At 40.0% G+C, this 18,023-nt stretch overlaps 1 protein-coding gene across 3 annotated transcripts in view; it reads left to right on the top strand.

Moving 5' to 3' along the window:
- The first annotated feature begins 2,582 nt into the window (after positions 1 to 2,582).
- The window catches only part of LOC111148612 (zinc finger protein 410), a 40,439-nt gene continuing 24,998 nt past the window's right edge, over positions 2,583 to 18,023 (top strand). For 2 of the 3 annotated variants that reach the window (XM_022505333.1, XM_022505335.1), the window contains exons 1-3: positions 13,990 to 14,052; positions 15,228 to 15,408; positions 16,456 to 16,591. In XM_022505333.1, coding sequence (XP_022361041.1) covers positions 15,376 to 15,408; positions 16,456 to 16,591 — 169 coding nt within the window. In that variant the 5' untranslated portion in view covers positions 13,990 to 14,052; positions 15,228 to 15,375. Of the gene's footprint in view, positions 2,631 to 13,989; positions 14,053 to 15,227; positions 15,409 to 16,455; positions 16,592 to 18,023 lie in introns of those variants that run through there. The other variant, XM_022505334.1, reaches the window with a different exon arrangement.

Here is an 18,023-nt window from a genome sequence, read left to right as displayed (position 1 = left end):
CCGGGACCCTGGGATCATGACCTGAGCCGAAGGCAGAGGCTTTAACCCACTGAGCCACCCAGGTGCCCCTTACACAAAGATTTTTAAGATACATTAAAAAAAATTCTTAGAATACAGATAGCTTTTTATTTAAATTGATTATTGGTACTATCATCTAGTTGCATAACATAAACTTTTCCTATATCTTCAATATCATGTATGTTCTCTATGTCCAGCATGATTATTTACAGTAATAGATTGAAGTCAACATGACCTGTTTTTCTTTTTTACTAAAACTGAGACTATATTTGATATTTGATCAGATAATCTGAAACCATTTGAGATTTGATACAACTGCTTAATGGATCATACTTTATAAATCAATTTTTACAATTAATAATTTTTATTTAAAATAGAATGCTTGAGAAGACGCATAGTAAATCTATGTTGACCTGAAAATGCTTTACATAATTCTTGAACTGTAACTTGGTGTAAGAATAGAATTGGGATGGCTTTTCTACATTGTAGTTCCATGGAAAAGGGATTTAATGGCAGAGCATATGTTGGGACTTGGGGTAATTCAGAGCTTTTGGAGCAGTTTTTAGGATAGGAGAGCAGAGGCTTTGTGTTGAGAAGGTACATAACAGGTCAGTCAGGTTGATGAAGAGACTAGTTTATCACAGAGGATTATCTGTGTTTTGCTAAATAATTTACTGTATAGCCTAAAAACTCAAATACATATTGATAAAAGTATGTTTTAGGGTAGCAGTTAATGTACTGTCAAATAGTGTAAAGATTTTGAGGGCAAATAGGTAGGTACAAATATCACTTGAAGTGTTAGGTGATTAGAAAGATTTGGCAACAAAGAGCTTTAGAAAATGACAGGACTGACTGAGCAAATTAAATGTAAACATGAATGTTCAATATCTAATGTACCTCTAAATAAGAGGGTTTGCTTCATGATTATAATCAACCCTTTACAACAATAAAATTGAGGATATTTTTCAAGTGTTGTGCTGGTTTCTGGTCACCTTTTTCTCCCTGCTATATACTTTTGTCTGCAACATTTGTAGGAAGTAGATTCAAACTCTTAGTAATCAGTCACTCCAGTTGACCTATGTCCTCTTTTTTTTTTTTTTTAAATAAAGATTTTACTTATTTGAGAGAGAGTGAGAACTAGAGAGAGAGAGAGAGCGCACACAGAAGGAGAGGGAGACAGAAAAGCAGAGTCCCCGCTCAGCAGGGAGGCAAGCCTGGACTCCATTCCAGGACTCTGGGATCATGACCTGTGCCAAAGGCAGATGCTTAACTGACTGAGCCACCCAGGCGCCCCTCAGTGTCCTCTTCTTGCTTTATATACCTTTCCTGGACCTTTTCATCTCCAGAGAGCCCTTCTGTCTGTGGTCTGTATGCTGGTAACTCCCAAATTTGCATCTCTATTTCTGACCTCTTACTTGAGCTTAGGACCTCCCAAGTAAAATATCCTGTTGGCATCTGGGATAAACTGTTTTATCTAAAGAGGAATTACCTTCCTCTTACATATTTCTACTTTGTTTTTAACTAACCATTGTTTGCGCACCCAAACTAATACTCCCTCACTCATTCAGGTGCCTGTCATCAAGGCCTGTGTTTAATCTTGAAAATGCCTTTCTTAGTGAACTCAGAGCTTTAATTCCCACTGCCACTGTCTTAGTTGAGTTCCTCATCCTGTGGCACACAGCAAGTATTTTAAATTAGTAATTTCAAAAAGTCTCAACTGCATAAAGCTCTAACGTGGTGGCATCCAGCCTGGAACTCAGGAGTTCTAGTCCCCAGTGTGGGTATTCGAGAGCTCTTTCAGTCCTAATATAGGGAACTCAGACTCTAGGGAGTTCATTTTTTTTTTTTTAAAGATTTTATTTATTTATTTGACAGAGAAAGATCACAAGTAGACAGAGAGGCAGGCAGAGAGAGAGAAGGGGAAGCAGGCTCCCTGCTGAGCAGATAGCCCGATGTGGGGCTCGATCCCAGCACTCCGGGATCATGACCTGAGCTGAAGGCAGAGGCTTTAACCCACTGAGCCACCCAGGCGCCCCTAGGGAGTTCATTTTACAAGAAAAGTTGTACACCTGAGTTTCAATTCTTACCCCATCCTGATTGCGGCGCAGAACTAGATTCTGCAAGTTCCTTTCCCAGTGAAGCTTTAAGGTCCTCTTCAGTGAGAACGTCGATAAGTGTTTCAGTAGTTCTCTTTCTCCATGGCCCCCACTGTAACTAGTTCTCATCTCAGCTGACAGGAAAAACTACCCCATCTGCTGCTGCAAGGAAGCCGTGACGTCACGGCTGGAACGAACTGACCCGGTTTTTTGGGTTTCGCAGACGGCGGGGCGCCAAGTGATGGAATGAACAGGAGACGGTAGACCACAGCTCCGGGGGTGCAGGGGCCCAACCTCGCCTGGCCCCCGCCAGCCCTGCCCTCTACGACTGGGGCGGAAGCCCGCGGGGGCGGGGGAGCCGGGTCCAGCTTGCGGCGAGCGAGTGGGTGTGAGCGTTGGGGGCCGGCCAAACTTCCTGTCCCGCGCTGCCGCTGCTTCCGGCGGCAGCCGGAAGACGCTGTGTGTGGACGGAATTCGGGACCGCCTGACGGCTAGCCGGCTGCCCGGGACGGGAAGGTGAGCTCGGGCTGGGCCAGGCCACACCCGCGCAGCTCGGTGGTCCCCGAGAGGGAGGGAGCCGGTGCGGGCTCCTCGGCGGCTCGGGACGAGTTCGCATCCGGAGAGGACAGGGAAACCGCACCCTCCCCCGGACACCCCCTCTCAGATCTGGCGGGCCCGGGAGCGGCCGGTCTGAAGCCCTAGGGCTTCGGCCCTAACCCTCGCGGCGTTGGGGCCGATGTTTCTGCTCTTTGCTTGGTTTGGGGGGGGCAGGGGCTTAGGAACAAGACGGTCCTGAGAAAGCTGGAGTCAGCAGCAAGTCCCTAAGGGCGGGGGCTGCTGGACTGCACCCGCACCCTAGCCCTGGCCGCGGGCTTTGGGGCCTTCCACTAAGGCTATTGCAGAGGGAGAAAGAGGATGCCAAGAGGACTGTGCCCTGGCGATCTCGGCCCAGAGCTGCCGTCTTCTTTCGTACGTCCACTTACTTCCTGGGGAGGCTACGGGCTCTGAGGGGCTTGGCTGCTGGCTTCTCCTTAGCCTGTCATTGCAAGTCGAGGCTGTGGGCTGTGTTTACAGCCTGTGCGCATTCGCTGGTTGATTTTATCCTTTGAAGTTTCTTCAGAGAAAAGAATGCAATTAGTTTATTAAAGTTTATCCCACTTGCTCATGAGGCCCTGAAATGCACCATTTGGAAGTTAAATATTACTAACCTGGGACTTAAGAATTTGTACTTTTTCACTTTGGCACATGGATCAACGTAACATATTTGCAAGGAGAGTAAAAGAAACATTTTGAAATAGAGTCCGTGGCATTTTGTTGTTGTTAGGGAGTGGAAATTCCACATTGTGTTATTTTAGTGTAGACGGAGTAGAGTCAACCTAGCAGAAGATTTAGGTTCTAATTTTTAAAAAGTCTGCATTTAAGTAAATGTCTGGTTTTTGACAAGTTACTTAATCTCTGATGCTTTTTTTCCTCCCGTGTGGGTGAAGAGGCTTACCTATTTATTCAGCAGATAAATCCTGAAAGCTTAGTTTGTTCAAAACATCATTCTAGGTTAATGAGACTTAGAATGAATAAATTCAGCAACCTTAGCCAGTGAAAAAAATATGCAAGTAGACAACTACCAGCCAAGGCAGGCTGGAATAATTGCCAAGGAGAGGTGAAACAGTGTGTTGGGAGCACCAAGGAAAAGACAGATTTGTTTTGCTTGGAGGGAAGGGACAAGTATCTTAGTGGAGGATAGCATTTGAATTGGATTTAAAAAAAAAAAAAGATTTTATTTATTTATTTGACAGAGAGAGATCACAAGTAGGCAGAGAGAGAGGAAGGGAAGCAGGCCCCTTGCTGAGCAGACAGCCTGATGTGGGACTTGATCCCAGGACCCTGAGATCATGACCTGAGCTGAAGGCAGAGGCTTAACCACTGAGCCACCCAGGCGCCCCTTGAATTGGATTTTAAAGGCTGGAAAGGATTTCAGAAAATCGCAACTGGATTGGGAGTGTTTATTACTGGTCGAAGAACTATTCTAAGCAAAGACTTGAGCACTGAAATAGGCTGATGTGTTCATTCCAAAAGCCAGTCCATGTGGGCTGGAGTAAAGGGTTAATTGAAGAATTTGGACAGCACTGTAACTGGAATAGTATTTGAGGATATATTGTAGAATATTTGAAATGCCATGCTTAGGAATTTTACTAGTGTTTTGAGGCGCTGAATTTTGAGTGAGTGGAGAAACACAAGATTTCTGTGTTTTGGAAAGATGATTTAAGTGGCTGCATTAAAAGGTGGATTGAAAAGGGGAGTTTTTAGGGCATAGTGACCAGTTAGAAGCCTTTTTTTTTTTTTTCTTTAAGATTTTATTTATTTGACAGAGATCACAAGTAGGCAGGGAGGCGGGGGGGAGGTGGGCGTCAGGAAGCAGGCTTCCCCCCAAGCAGAGAGCCCGACATGGGGCTCGATTCCAGGACCCTGGGATCATGACCTGAGCTGAAGGCAGAGGCCTTAACCCACTGAGCCACCCAGGCGCCCCTAGAAGCCCATTTTAATTGAGTAGTTGAAAGACAATGAGATCTAAACAGGGTATTACAGGAGGAATAAGTTTAGGGGAATCATAACTCCTGGGATTATTTAAATATGGAGAATGAGAGACATCATTAAAGACCTAGAATTTGCGGTTGAGTGGGTAGAAGATTGGGCAATAATTGAAATGGATAATACAGGAAGAAGAACAGGTTTGGTGGTGGAGATGATAATCTGGATTATGGACATTGTTAGATTTGAGATGGATATCCATGAGGAGAGATTCAGCAAGCGGTTAGAAATAAAAATTTGGAGTTCAGAAGAGAGGTCAGGAGTAGAGACAAAAATTTTGGTATTATTTGCATGTCATTCATTCACTGTACAGATGTTTCTTCAGTGCCTACTAGGTGCTTGCAGGAAGTTTGTATGGAATTCCTTAAATCTCATAGTAAAGCCAACCTTAAGTGTCACAGTATCAGAAATGACTATGGAGACCTAAATTCCTTATGAATTACATACAATATTTTGCCAGGCACTATGATAGGTAGTGGAAGGTAAAGTTGTGAAGAAGACAGATTAGTTCCTGCCTTTGTTTATGGAGCTTACAACATACAGGGTAGCCAGACAAAGAATGAATACTATATAAGACCAAAGGAATTAGAAATAGCAAGACACCTAGGTGGCTTAGTCGGTTAAGTGTCTGCCTTCAGCTCAAGTCATGATCCCCGGGACCTGAGTCCCACTTTGGGCTTCTTGCTCAACTGGGAGACTGCTTCTCCCTCTGTCTGCTTCTTCCCCTGCTTGTGTTCTTTCTCTTTCTGACAAATTTTAAAAATCTTAAAAAAAAAAAAAAAAAGGAATTAGAAACAGCAGAAATAGAGAAAAAAGTTGGAAGTTTGGGGAATCTTCTTTGGATAAGGTGATCAGGCGAAGCCTTTCTAAATGAGTTGATAAACAGAACCCAGAAGAATGAAAAAAGAGCTAATCAAGTAGAGAGAGGTGAAAGTGTTTCAAGGTAAAGGAAATGACATGTACACATCCCTAACATCAGAAAGAGCTTAATTTGTTCAAGGAACTAAGATGGCTGAAGCTTGGTGAGCACATAAGGGAGACTGACTCTGGAGTGTGGTTGGAGATGCAGGAATGGATCACATAGTTCTTAGAGGCCAGGATAAAGAGTTTGGATTTTGTCTAGGTGCCTTGGGAAGCCACATAGAGTTTCAGGCAGGTGAGTGATATGATAGGACTTGCATTTTAAGGTGATATTTACTCCTGTCAAGAGAATGGAATGGAGGGAGGCAAGAGTAGAAGCAGGGAGACCAGTGAGAGGGCACTACCAGTAGTTTAGGACAGGTACTGATAGGGCCTGCGACAGGATGGTGACAATAGAGATAGAAGTAGCTGGGTTTGCTGTCTCCATAGGACTTGCAGCTGGACTGGATATTGGGAGCAAAGGAAAGAAAATAGTAAAAACGACTCCTAAATGGGGTGAATGGTGGTCCCATCTTTTTTTTTTTTTTTAAAGATTTTATTTGTTTGACAGACAGAGATCACAAGTAGGCAGAGAGGCAGGCAGAGAGAGAGGAGGAAGCAGGCTCCCCGCTGAGCAGAGAGCCTGATGCGGGGCTCAATCCCAGGACCCTGAGATCATGACCTGAGCCTAAGGCAGAGGCTTTAACCCACTGAGCCACCCAGGCGCCCCATTGTGGTCCCATCTTGAGTGGAGGGGTGTATTGAGTGGGGCTGGCAGGGCATGATGGGAAACATGCTTGGAGAGAATTCATTTTGGACATGTTAAAATTTGAGATGTCAAGTTAAAATGTTAAGTAGAGATGTCAAGTAAGCAATTGCATATATGTCTGCAGTCAGAGGAGCTATCTGGGCTGCAGATAAAAATTTTGGTGATGAACACGAGGTATTGCATGGAAGCGTTGAATAACTAACCTAATATGCCTGAACCTAATATTGCACTGTATGTTAACTTATTGGAATTTAAATAAAAACTTAAAATTGGAGACTGTATCAACTAAAGCTGTAAGTTTGCACTAGGAAGAGAGTGTAGCAAGAAAAGAGAGCCTGAATACTATCCTGAGAAATAGTAATATTTAGAGGCTGAGCGCAGGAAGAGTACAGGAGCTGACAAAGAAAACTGGAGGTGTGGCAATGAGGTAAGAGTAAAATGAGGAACATGTATCTTGGAAGCAGAGAGTGTAAGTGAAGTGTTGGAGGAAGGAGGCAGTGCCTCTAAGGGATAATGCCACTTCCGGCTCTGGTTGCAAGTGACCAGTTTGCTTCAGAAGAAGAATCTCTGTAACAAGGATGTGGGCAGCTCGTGAGATCAAAGGAAACGATGAAGACCCTGGCTTCATCAAGGTCAGGAACGTGAGCAGCCCCAGGGGAGGCTACAAGCAGCATTACTGGCATGAATGGGCCACTGCAGCCTTTTCAGCCCTTTGTTACTTCTTTTAGAATTCACATTCTGAGGGAAAGTGTCTGATTTGTTCAGTAAAGGTCAAGTGTCCAACAGTTGGCCAGTGAAGAAAAGAACACCTTCATCTACAGTCTCCTGAAGGATGTATCCAGTGGGGAGACGGGACAGACCCCCAGACAGGACGTCAGTCTGTCTCCCCAGCAGGGGGACATGAATGTGGGTTAATTGAACACAGTCGTTGTTCATTGCAAAGGTCAAGTAAGATGAGGGCTGCAAAGTATCCCTTGGATCTGGTAACATGAAGGTCTTCGGTGACCTTTACAAGAGACGTTTTAGTGAAGTGATGGGATTGGATAGTGATTAGAGCTTTGAAAGTAGAGACAAATGCAGAGAAATGTGGAGGTGACTGGAATAAAAATGGGGGCTGTAGGAATGGAACACCTAAGCAGATCTGAGAAGGAAGAGGGAAGGCCCAGGGTGAATCCTATAGTTTCTTTTTTTTTTTTTTTTTAAGATTTTTTATTTATTTGACAGAGAGAGATCACAAGTAGGCAGAGAGGGAGAGAGAGAGGGAGGAGGAAGCAGGCTCCCGGCCAGCAGAGAGCCTGATGTGGGACTTGATCCCAGGACCCTGAGATCATGACCTGAGCCGAAGGCAGAGGCTTAAGCCACTGAGCCACCCAGGCAGCCCAATCCTATAGTTTCTAAGATTCATTCTGGTTTCACAGTTCTCCAGTTCTCCTCCATTCCAAATTTCTTTCACTAGTACCTGTTAACTGGTTTGTTAGAATTTAATCAGCTTCCATAGTATGCTAGATATGGATATAAAAAGTTATTTTTTTAAAGAGATTATTCCTTTAATTGTCAGAGAGTGTGTGCATGCATACAAGTAGGAGTGGCAGGGAGAGGCAGGAGCAGGTTCTCCACTGAGCAGGGAGGGAGCCTGATGCAGGGCTCAGTCCCAGGCCCCGGGATCATGACCTAAGCCCAAGGCAGATGCTTAACCCTAGTTGTCCCTAGTTACTTTTTCTTTTCCTAGGACTTTTTTTTGTTTTTGTTTTTAAGATTTTATTTACTTATTTCTCAGAGAAAGAGAGAGAGAGAGAGAGTACAAGCAGGGGGATCGGCAGGCAGAGGAAGAAGCAGCCTCCCCATTCAGATGCTTAACCAACTGAGCCACCCAGACATCGCAGGACTACTATTTTATACTAAAATTTAAACTATTTTTTTTAAATATTTTATTTATTTATTTGACAGAGATCACAAGTAGGCAGAGAGGCAGGCAGAGAGAGAGAGAGAGAGGAGGAAGCAAGCTCCCCGCAGAGCAGAGAGCCCGACATGGGGCTCGATCCCAGGACCCTGGGATCATGACCTGAGCCTAAGGCAGAGGCTTTAACCCACTGAACCACCCAGGGGCCCCTATTCTTTTTTTAATTTTCATTTTTGATCATGGTAATTCTCTACCATTGGTAGAATTTTTGTTTTAGTTTTTCATCTTTAGTGAAGCATTGTTTGGGTCTGTATTTGTGGTCAGCCGCAGGTAGATATGCAAGGAACTGAGAAGTGGATTGGTTACTGACCGGCGGGACTGCAGTGTTTCTCAGTTTCTTCCCTCTTTTTTCTCACCCACTCTTCTTTCTGAAACTGGGTCAAGGTCAAGGCACTTTCTACCTCTCTAAAATAAGAGCAGTGTTGATATTCTAGGCTTTGTTTTCCTAGGGTGGAATCACATTGCTTTTTAGAAATTGACACAATGATCTTCTGTTTCTTTCTTGAGGCAGAGCAGTAAAAGCCCCTGGTCATTTTTCCCTTTGGAATAGACACCCTTCTGTATGGCAGTCAGGACTGAGGCAAGGTACACCTGTACCAGCTCTGTTCTCTTGCTTGTTTAGTTTATTTTGCCTTGGTTGTCCTGCCCAGTATTTCTCCTTGTAGCTTGCATTAGTTTTAGGCCATCTCTACCCTCCTAACATGGTGTTACACTAATTCCTGTCTTGTGTGAGGATTCAGGTAATTTCAGTTTTCCCAAGACTCTGATCAATGATAATTGCTGATTGTAATATATATTTATGGCAGGTTTATATCAATGGCTTTACGTTTTATGTCTGAGTATCTGCTTAACATATACATTTGAGACTTTTGAAGATACTTTATACTGTTTTTCAGTCTTTGGGATATAATCTGTTAAGTAGCTTTTGAGATCAGTTTAGTAAGTTTTATTTTTAAAAAATTCAGAGTGCACAAGATTAGTATAGACTAATTTTGTTTCATGAAAATGTGTTATTTGTCTCAGTGAGTATTTCATTCTCTGGGGTATGATGGCAAATGTATCTTACTGTGATTTGTAGTCAAAAATGTTTGAAAACCACTGCTTTATAGGAAATTTGGACTCAGTAATAAGAAAATAAAAATTAAAAAAAAAATTTTTTTTTAAAGATTTTATTTTAAGTAATCTCTACACCCAACATGAGGCTCGAACTCCTGACCCCAAAATCAAGTGTCACACACTTTACCAACTGAGCCAGCCAGGCGCATTTCTTAATCTTTTAGAGTATACAAAGCATTTGAAACATTTACTTGTTTCTTTATTAAAAAGATATTTATTGGGGCGCCTGGGTGGCTCAGTGGGTTAAGCCGCTACCTTCTGCTCAGGTCATGATCTCAGGGTCCTGGGATCGAGCCCCGCATCGGGCTCTCTGCTCAGCGGGGAGCCTGCTTCCTCCTCTCTCTCTCTGCCTGCCTCTCTGCCTGCTTGTGATTTCTCTCTGTCAAATAAATAAAAATTAAAAAAAAGATTATAAAAAAAAAGATATTTATTTATTTGAGCTAGAGAGCAGGAGTTGGGGGAAAGGGTGGAGGGAGAAGCATACTCCCCACTGAGCAGGGAGCCCAGTGAAACTTGATCCCAGGACCCTGGGATCATGACCTGAGCTGAAGGCAGATGCTTAACCAACTGAGCCACCTAGGCGCCCTATTTACTTGTTTCTTAAGCACTTATGCAGAGCTTTGTTTCTGAAGAATTTTGTAATAAATAATCCTAGGGTAGATTTGTTTCATCTGTATTTCAGATGAATTTCCTAGGGTCCAGAAGATGAGTAGCCTGCCTAGGTCTCAACCAAAAGGTCAGAGGCATAATTTAGACTTCTGTTTTAGAGACCTTGGATTTTTTTTTTTTTTAATATAGCTCAGCTTCCTTATTTACTTGTTCAGCTACTTAATGTTAATGCATAATTTGCTGGATGATTTTGAGTGTACTGTAGAAGAAGAATGTAGTTAATCAGATTTCAATTCTCAGGATTTGTTTATTTGGCTAAAAACAGAAGGAGAGTTGTTCTCAGGATGGTCTAGATCATAGAGATTGCTGTTGTCTTAAATCTGCTTTTCTTCTGTTACGAGTTTTTTGTTACCAATTTATAGAACTTTTCAGGGCTTTCTGTGTTCTTAGCTTTGGTTCATTGCCAAGATTTGTATTGCCTGCATTCTTTTTAACCTTTAGGTTGACTAAGGGATAACATATTAACATTTTCTTCTATTATTAGCTATTAACACAATAGCATTGTCAGGGTCAGTGGATTTCTAAAAAATAGAATTTCTGCTAGACCAAGGTTGTTTTCTGTAAGCAGTCTAATGTGCTTTTGGTGGCCATAGGGAACCATGTACACAGTAAAAATTCTGTTGTTGCCAAGAGTAGAGGGAGAAAAGGGTCTGACTAGAACTACTTATTTCATACTTATTAATAATATCTTTTAGACCAATTGCTGGGTGTCTGAGATCATTTTGTTTTGTTGTGAGCTCTTTATCCGGAGACATGATGCCTTATTTATGACTTGTGGAAAGTATGATTTGATGGGCGTACCCTTGGTTGCTGGCTGTTAAATGTCATTATCTTTTTTATTATTTATGGGGCTAAATTAGTAATTTTTCTAATTTGAAAGCAAATAAGGATATAAATTTTGCCTACCAGGTAAAGATACAAAAAAAAAAAAACAAACAACTATTAGTGTTCACGTTAAAGAACTTGGGGTGACCACTCAGTATTGCATTTCTAGTCTCTTATCTTAATAGCATAAGAAAGCCTGGGAAGAAATATCCTTGAGATCCATAATTATTTAAAAATAGCTTCCTTTTGAGTAAGAGCAGAGCCTTTCACTCCACTGTCATTCAAATTGCATTTAAAGGAAGAACACTACATTGGACACTATATTGGTCCCCATACTGGCAATTTTTTATTTTAATTACTCTAAATATACTTTGACATAAAGCTAAGTAGTAATTCTTATCCTTCCTGTGCTGAAGCCCCCAGTAGCTCTTAATCAACTACAAAATCAAAACAAATTTACAAATAATTCAGTAGTAACAGCGGTAGGGTCAGTGGATTTTTAAAAAATTAACATATGTTGAACCAAGATTGTTTTCTTTAAGCAGTCTAATATATCTTTTTAATCCATGAATAACTGACATACAATGTTAAATTAGTTTCAGGTGTACAACATAGTGATTTGACAATTTGATATATTACCACAATTTGAGACACTACTTAGTGCCCACCAAGATAAGGGTAGTTACCATCTGCCACCGTACAAATTTATTACAATATTAGCAGTCTGATGTTTTGATGGCTCTAGGGAACCATGTAGGTAGTAGAATTTAGGTTATCAGGACTATATCAGTTGTTGCCATGGATTTATATCTTTATGAATAAGTATACAGTTGTAAACCGCACCCTAAAACAAAATTCAAAATAACATTCATATTATGTGGTAGAGATGTCAGTCTACTGAAATGCAGTACTTAATGTAGAACTTAATAGTGGAAAGATTTAGCCTTGGGTTCAATAATATATTTCCTGTTTCTACATTTTAACTTGAGTAATACTATGCAGAGAATATCATACAAGGTATGCATTTAAAGTGTCAAGACATTGTAGCAGTGTGTGATAATGGGACCTCACATGTAACCAAAACTGACTAAAGTCCTTGAATGCCAATTTTAATGAGGTATTGTTAGAGAACAGCAGAGTTAGAGTTGCCTTGTTCAAATGAAGATGAGATTTGTGTTGTGAATGAGAACATACAGAATAGGAGAAAGTTTGTGCAAGTTGTATATCTGATAAGGGGCTTGTATCGAGAATATAAGAAGACTCTTGCAAATAAGTAATAAAAAGACAACTCAGTTTAAAAAGTGGGCCAGTGATCTGAATAAGTATTTCTTCTGAAAAGACATGTAAATGGTCTATAAGCACATGAAGAGATGGTCAACATCATTAGTCACCAGGTAATGCAAGTCAGAACCACAGTGAGTTACCATTCACACCTGTTGGGAGGGCTGTAATAATGTGTTGATGAGGATGGAGAGAAATCCACTGCGCGTGGGATTATGAAATGGTGCAGACACTTTGGAAAATAGCCTGGTAATTCTTCAAGAGGTTAAACATAGACTTATCATATGACCTAGCAATTCCACATCTAGGTGTATATCCAAAAGAGTAAGAACATACGTCTACTCAAAAACTTGTACATAAATGTACATAGCAGCATTATTCATAATAGCCAAATTGTAGAAATAATCCAATGTCCATTAAGTGATACATGGATAAATAAAATGTATATCCATACAATAGAATATTGCTGGTAATAAAAAGAAATTATGTACTGATTCATGCTACAAGAGGGATGAACCTTGGGGGCATCATGCTAAGCGATAGCAGCAAGCCACAAAAGATCACATGTATAATTCCATTTATGTGAACCGTTTAAAATAGGCAAATCCATAGAGACAGGAATTAGTGGTTTAGTGGTTGCCTAGGCCTGGTCGGGGAGGGTTTGGGAGGAAATGGGGAGTGCTTTCTGATAGGTACAGGGTTTCTTTTTTGGTGTGATGAAATTGTTGTAAAATTGATTGTGGTTGTGGTTGCAAATTCACAACTGTGAATATATTAAAAATAATTTAACTGTACTCTTTAAATGAGTAGATTGTATGGCATATGAATTGTATCTCAGTGAAGTTGTTACTTAAAAATTTGCATTGCGGTTTTTGAAACCTGTGAAATGATAATGGGAATTGAGAATAGAAACAAAGTTAATTGCGTATTTGCCATCACACTTCCAGCTAATATACATGGTGAGTTGCTGTGTTAAAGATGAGGGTTACACAGCTTGATAAGGTACTGAGTGCCCCAGTGTCTTGAGGTCAGCCTGCCTATGCTTCTCTGTCCTACTAGTGTCTCTTTAGTTCATATAGTGCACATACAAACCACAAACGTGGGCAGCAGATTTGGGCAGAACTCAGTTATAATATGGATACCCATTTGTTTCAGAAAATGCTCATGTTAACTTTTTGAAAAATTACTGCTGAAATGACACTAAAATAAAAAGATACCATAGATAACCATGGACCCTTGAGAAGTGGTGGTCTAGAGGTGGCAGCTCTCTTCTTTAAGTCGTTATTACAGCTTTGCAAAAGTATCTCAGAACCAGTATATGATTTTTCCCTTGTTTGGTGCACATATTCATAATATTCGTAAACTTCATTTTTTTTTTCATTAGGTGAGGATAATGGAAACGCAGCCAGCGTCATTGATTTCTAAGAAGCCTAACGAATATAAAGGGCAGCAAATTGTTGTCTAGTTTCTTAGAGATTTTACAATCTTGAAACCCAAGAGTTTGAGGAACCTTAAGAAAAACCTGAACAAATATTTGGTTATTTCTTGGCTTCTTGAGATGAACTGGAATTGGGGAGAAGTAATTCTTTTTTTTTTTTTTTTTTTTTAATTTTTTTCACAGAGAGAGATTACAAATAGGCAGAGAGGCAGGCAGAGAGAGAGAGGAGGAAGCAGGCTCCCTGCCCAGCAGAGAGCCCGATGCGGGACTCGATCCCAGGATCCTGAGACCATGACCTGAGCCGAAGGCAGAGGCTTTAACCCACTGAGCCACCCAGGCGCCCAGGAGAAGTAATTCTTAAACCCTGGTGTTTCAAGGTCAGATGTAGATAGATGTAAGTAGATAGATGTAATCGCTATTTATGCCAGCTGCTCTGTGGGTGGGAGTTCAGATTCTGCAGCTTAATAACTTGAGCACTGAGCCTTGGTTCCTTCCTCTGTGAAAAAGAGGGATGAATAAACAGCATTGAACTAGTATGTGTAGGGTTGGAATAAGAAAAACATATGAGAAAGGAAAAGTCAGAGATTTATGATACTTGATTTTATGTGGGAAACAAAGGACACTTTCATTAACGTCTTGTGAATTGTTATTTTTTTTTAATGATGAAAATGAGGATTTCTGGAAGCCAGCAAGGGGGAGAGGAAGGAACCAACAGAACAATAAACATTTATTCAGGAACTTCTTAAATGCCTTTTTTGTAGAGTAAACCTACCTTAATCTAACTTTCCAGTCAACTTTGGTATTAATTGAAAACTCCCATCCTGGGTGCATTTTACACTGCACAATTATTTTGTGTATGGTAGTGGTCCCAATTTTAGCAACAATTGTACAAAAGATAGTGAACTCTTTTGTCAAAAGTCTGAAAAAAAATAAAGTGATAAGAAGGTAAGAATTTTAATTATGGGGTGAAAATAGCTACAGCAGGGGTCCCAAGGGTCCTACTTTTGGGAAACACATTCAGATTTTGACTCTGTAACCACTTTTAGAAAGATGAGGAACTTGAGAAAAGAAAAATAAGTCATACCAGCCTGCCACCTAATATAGCTACTATTATAGTTGTATTAATTTCCTTTTATTTTTTCCTGTTCATATCTTAACTAGTTTTAATAATAACAAGTACATAATTTTGTATTTTGTTTTTGTAATTTAACATGTCATTTGCACTTCTTGTGGTTGCGTTATTTTAATAACCATATTTTTAAGTGACAGTGCTATAATCTAATTAACCATTCCCTAAGTGTTGGGTATATATGTGTATTTATATCTTGCTTGCAGTTGTTTATTATTATAGATGCTAACATGAAATTCTTTAGGCATATACTTTTTCTACTTTTAAGACCTTTTCTTAAAATAGGTTAGTAGAAGTAGAAATTCCACAAAGTACAACTTTTGAATTCTTTATTTGCTTGCTTGTCGTGATTTTCAGATATGTAGACTTACCTTTGTTTATTTAGCTACATTTTTCTACTCCTCTAATTCTCTCTCTCTCTCTCTCTCATCCTTTTTTAGGCTGAATTGACTACCCACCCAGCACAGCATCTTACAGGAAAAGAATAGCATTTCCTAGAGGAATATGAGCGTAACAGGAAGGTGTCATTGACTGAATTAAATTTTTAACCTGTCCCCTGAACATCTACAGGATTTGGAAGCTGAATCAATGTTATCAGATGAGTTAGAATCCAAACCAGAGGTGAGCCCAGGCAGTGCTATTTATCTATCTATTTGTATTTTTTTGTGGGCTATCTTCCAAGGTTTGTCCTTAAGTCAGGAAGTCAGTAAACTTCTGTAATGAGCCAGATAGTAAATATTTTAGGTTTTGTGGGCCATATGGTTTTGGTCATTAACTACTAGTTTATTATTTTTTTCTATCACTAAGTACTTTCTCAAAGATTTAAAAACTCCTTTTACCTATCGCTTTTTATGTTTCTTTAAGTAAGTATAAGTTATTATACATCTAGGTAATTATGTAATGACAGAAATTTTATATAACATGTGGATGTATATATACATATATATATATATATATATATTTACTACCACAACCATTTTTCAATTAATTTTATATATATCTGAAAGTGTTTTCTTTATAAATATAATTAGAGGATTTAAACAGTATTTATTATTTATTTTATTTATTTTTTTAAGTGGGCTCCATGCTAGGTGTGGAGCCCATCACAGGGCTTGAACTCATAACCCTGAGATCAAGACCTGAGCTGAGATCAAAAGTTAGACATTTAACTGGATGAGCCCCCTGGGCGCCCCTAAACATTTTTTTATTTTTATTCATTTCTCTTGCTTTAATTTTAGTATATCTGTGTCACATAGTGGAAAGGTCAGTGAATTTGGAATCAGATGATATAAGTTTGAAGACTTACTTCCCCTATTAGTCACGTGACCTTAGATAAGTAGTTTGATGTCTTCAACTTGATTCCTTGTCTTTATTTACTTATTTATTTATTTTTAATTCTTTATCTTTAAAATACATGTTCAATCTTACTGGGTTATGATGAGGATTAAATGAGCCACTATAATATAGCTTTTCTTTAGAACAGAGCACTTGATAAAAATAACTTCAAGTGTTATTTTGTAGTTAATGTAGTTTTTCTCTGAATGTGCTTGAAACTAGTAAGCAATAAAGATTTAATTACGCTGTGAACTTGTTGTAAATTCAGAGGTTTAGATTAATTCATAACAACTTGTATTTTTCAATATTGTCTCTTCCTCCCCCACTCCCCAGCTCCTGGTACAGTTTGTTCAGAATACGTCCATCCCATTGGGACAGGGGCTAGTAGAATCAGAAGCTAAAGACATTACTTGCTTGTCCCTCCTTCCAGTGACTGAGGCCCCAGAATGCAGTCGGCTAATGTTACCAGGTAAAAATGAAGCGTACAAGAAATAAGCAATTTTTAAGAGCTTAGCCTGCTCTATCATACTGGTGGGATGGGATAAATGACTTTATAACTGACTGGTAGAAACTGTAAAAACTAGGAATTATGGAGAATAAGCAACCACGGGAGTTACTTAATTACCAATTACTTAATTGGTAATTTAAGCCACAGTAATGGATAGGATCATTCGTAGAATGTGAGAGTGAGAAGAAAAGATCAATGTGGAGCTCCCTATTCAGGGTACAGGGTAAAGCAGGAGAGCCTATGAAGGAGGGAAAAAGGAAAGGCTAGAGTAGTGAGAGAAATATTCCTACAGAATGCGGGCATAGAACTCAGGAGAATAGGCAGTGTGTCAGATGCTTCTAAGAGGCCCGTGGGATAGGGACTGTCCCAGTGAGAAAGGGCCAACAAAGCCATTGTTGACCATGGCAGGACCTGTTCCATGGAAAGGGAATGGAAAGCCAGGGTGTAGAGGGTTGAGGCGTCAGTGCAAGGTAAGGGTAGTTGAGGAAGTAACTACACTTTCTCAAGGCTCTCCTGCTATGGGAAGGAAAAAGAGAAGGACATAAGGTAGATGGCAGAATTCTTTTTTTAAGATCTGAAATATTTGAGGATGGTTTTATGCTAAGAGGAAAGAGCCAATTAGAGAAGCTGTAAACAGAAAGAGAGGCTAATTAGTGGGGAGGCTCCAGGAGAGGTAGGAGGAACTAGAATGCTGATCATGAGTTGTGAGATTAACTTTGGATGGGGAGAAGGAGATCCTATCCCTTGACTGTTACCAAGGAGAACATTATTTTTGGGTGCAGTGAATTCTTTATTTTCTGGAAATTGGAATATTTAAAATTTGGAATATTGATGTTAAATCGGGGGAGGGTCACCACCTATTGGTGATTGGCGACAGCTTATAATAACGTCTTCTGGGTACTGTCCTCTATTGGAGGTGATTTTGAAGTGACTTTAAAATGTTTTTCAATGTTTAAAGATTCAAGAAGGCAGATGCATGCAACCAACCAGTGTTGACTTAAGGCTTCCCTGTCTAGTTCCTAGCTTTCACATATCTTCTGTCATTCAACTCCTGTTTTTCTACTGGTATGTTGGAGTTTTTCCAGATCCTTATGGATTTTCAGTATGTGTACATTTCCATGTGTTAATAAATTTTGATCTTCATTGGGCTTAAAATTTTCTCTCCCGATTTTAATTTGTTAAATAAATATTTTAACAATATTGAAGTAAAAAGAACAAAATCATTAATCTTCTTTTCTACATTAACTTCAGTTGTAATTTTTTTTTTTTAAAGATTTTATTTATTTATTTGACAAAGAGAGATCACAAGTAGACAGAGAGGCAGGCAGAGAGAGAGAGAGAGGGAAGCAGGCTCCCTGCTGAGCAGAGAGCCCAACGCGGGACTCGATCCCAG

The sequence above is a fragment of the Enhydra lutris genome, unplaced genomic scaffold (genome assembly GCF_002288905.1).
Source record: "Enhydra lutris kenyoni isolate GAN:26980312 unplaced genomic scaffold, ASM228890v2 scaffoldscaffold20, whole genome shotgun sequence".
In the NCBI taxonomy this organism is placed as follows: domain Eukaryota; kingdom Metazoa; phylum Chordata; class Mammalia; order Carnivora; family Mustelidae; genus Enhydra; species Enhydra lutris.
Note: the sequence above shows the minus strand (reverse complement) of the source record. Positions and strands in the feature narration are given on the sequence as shown.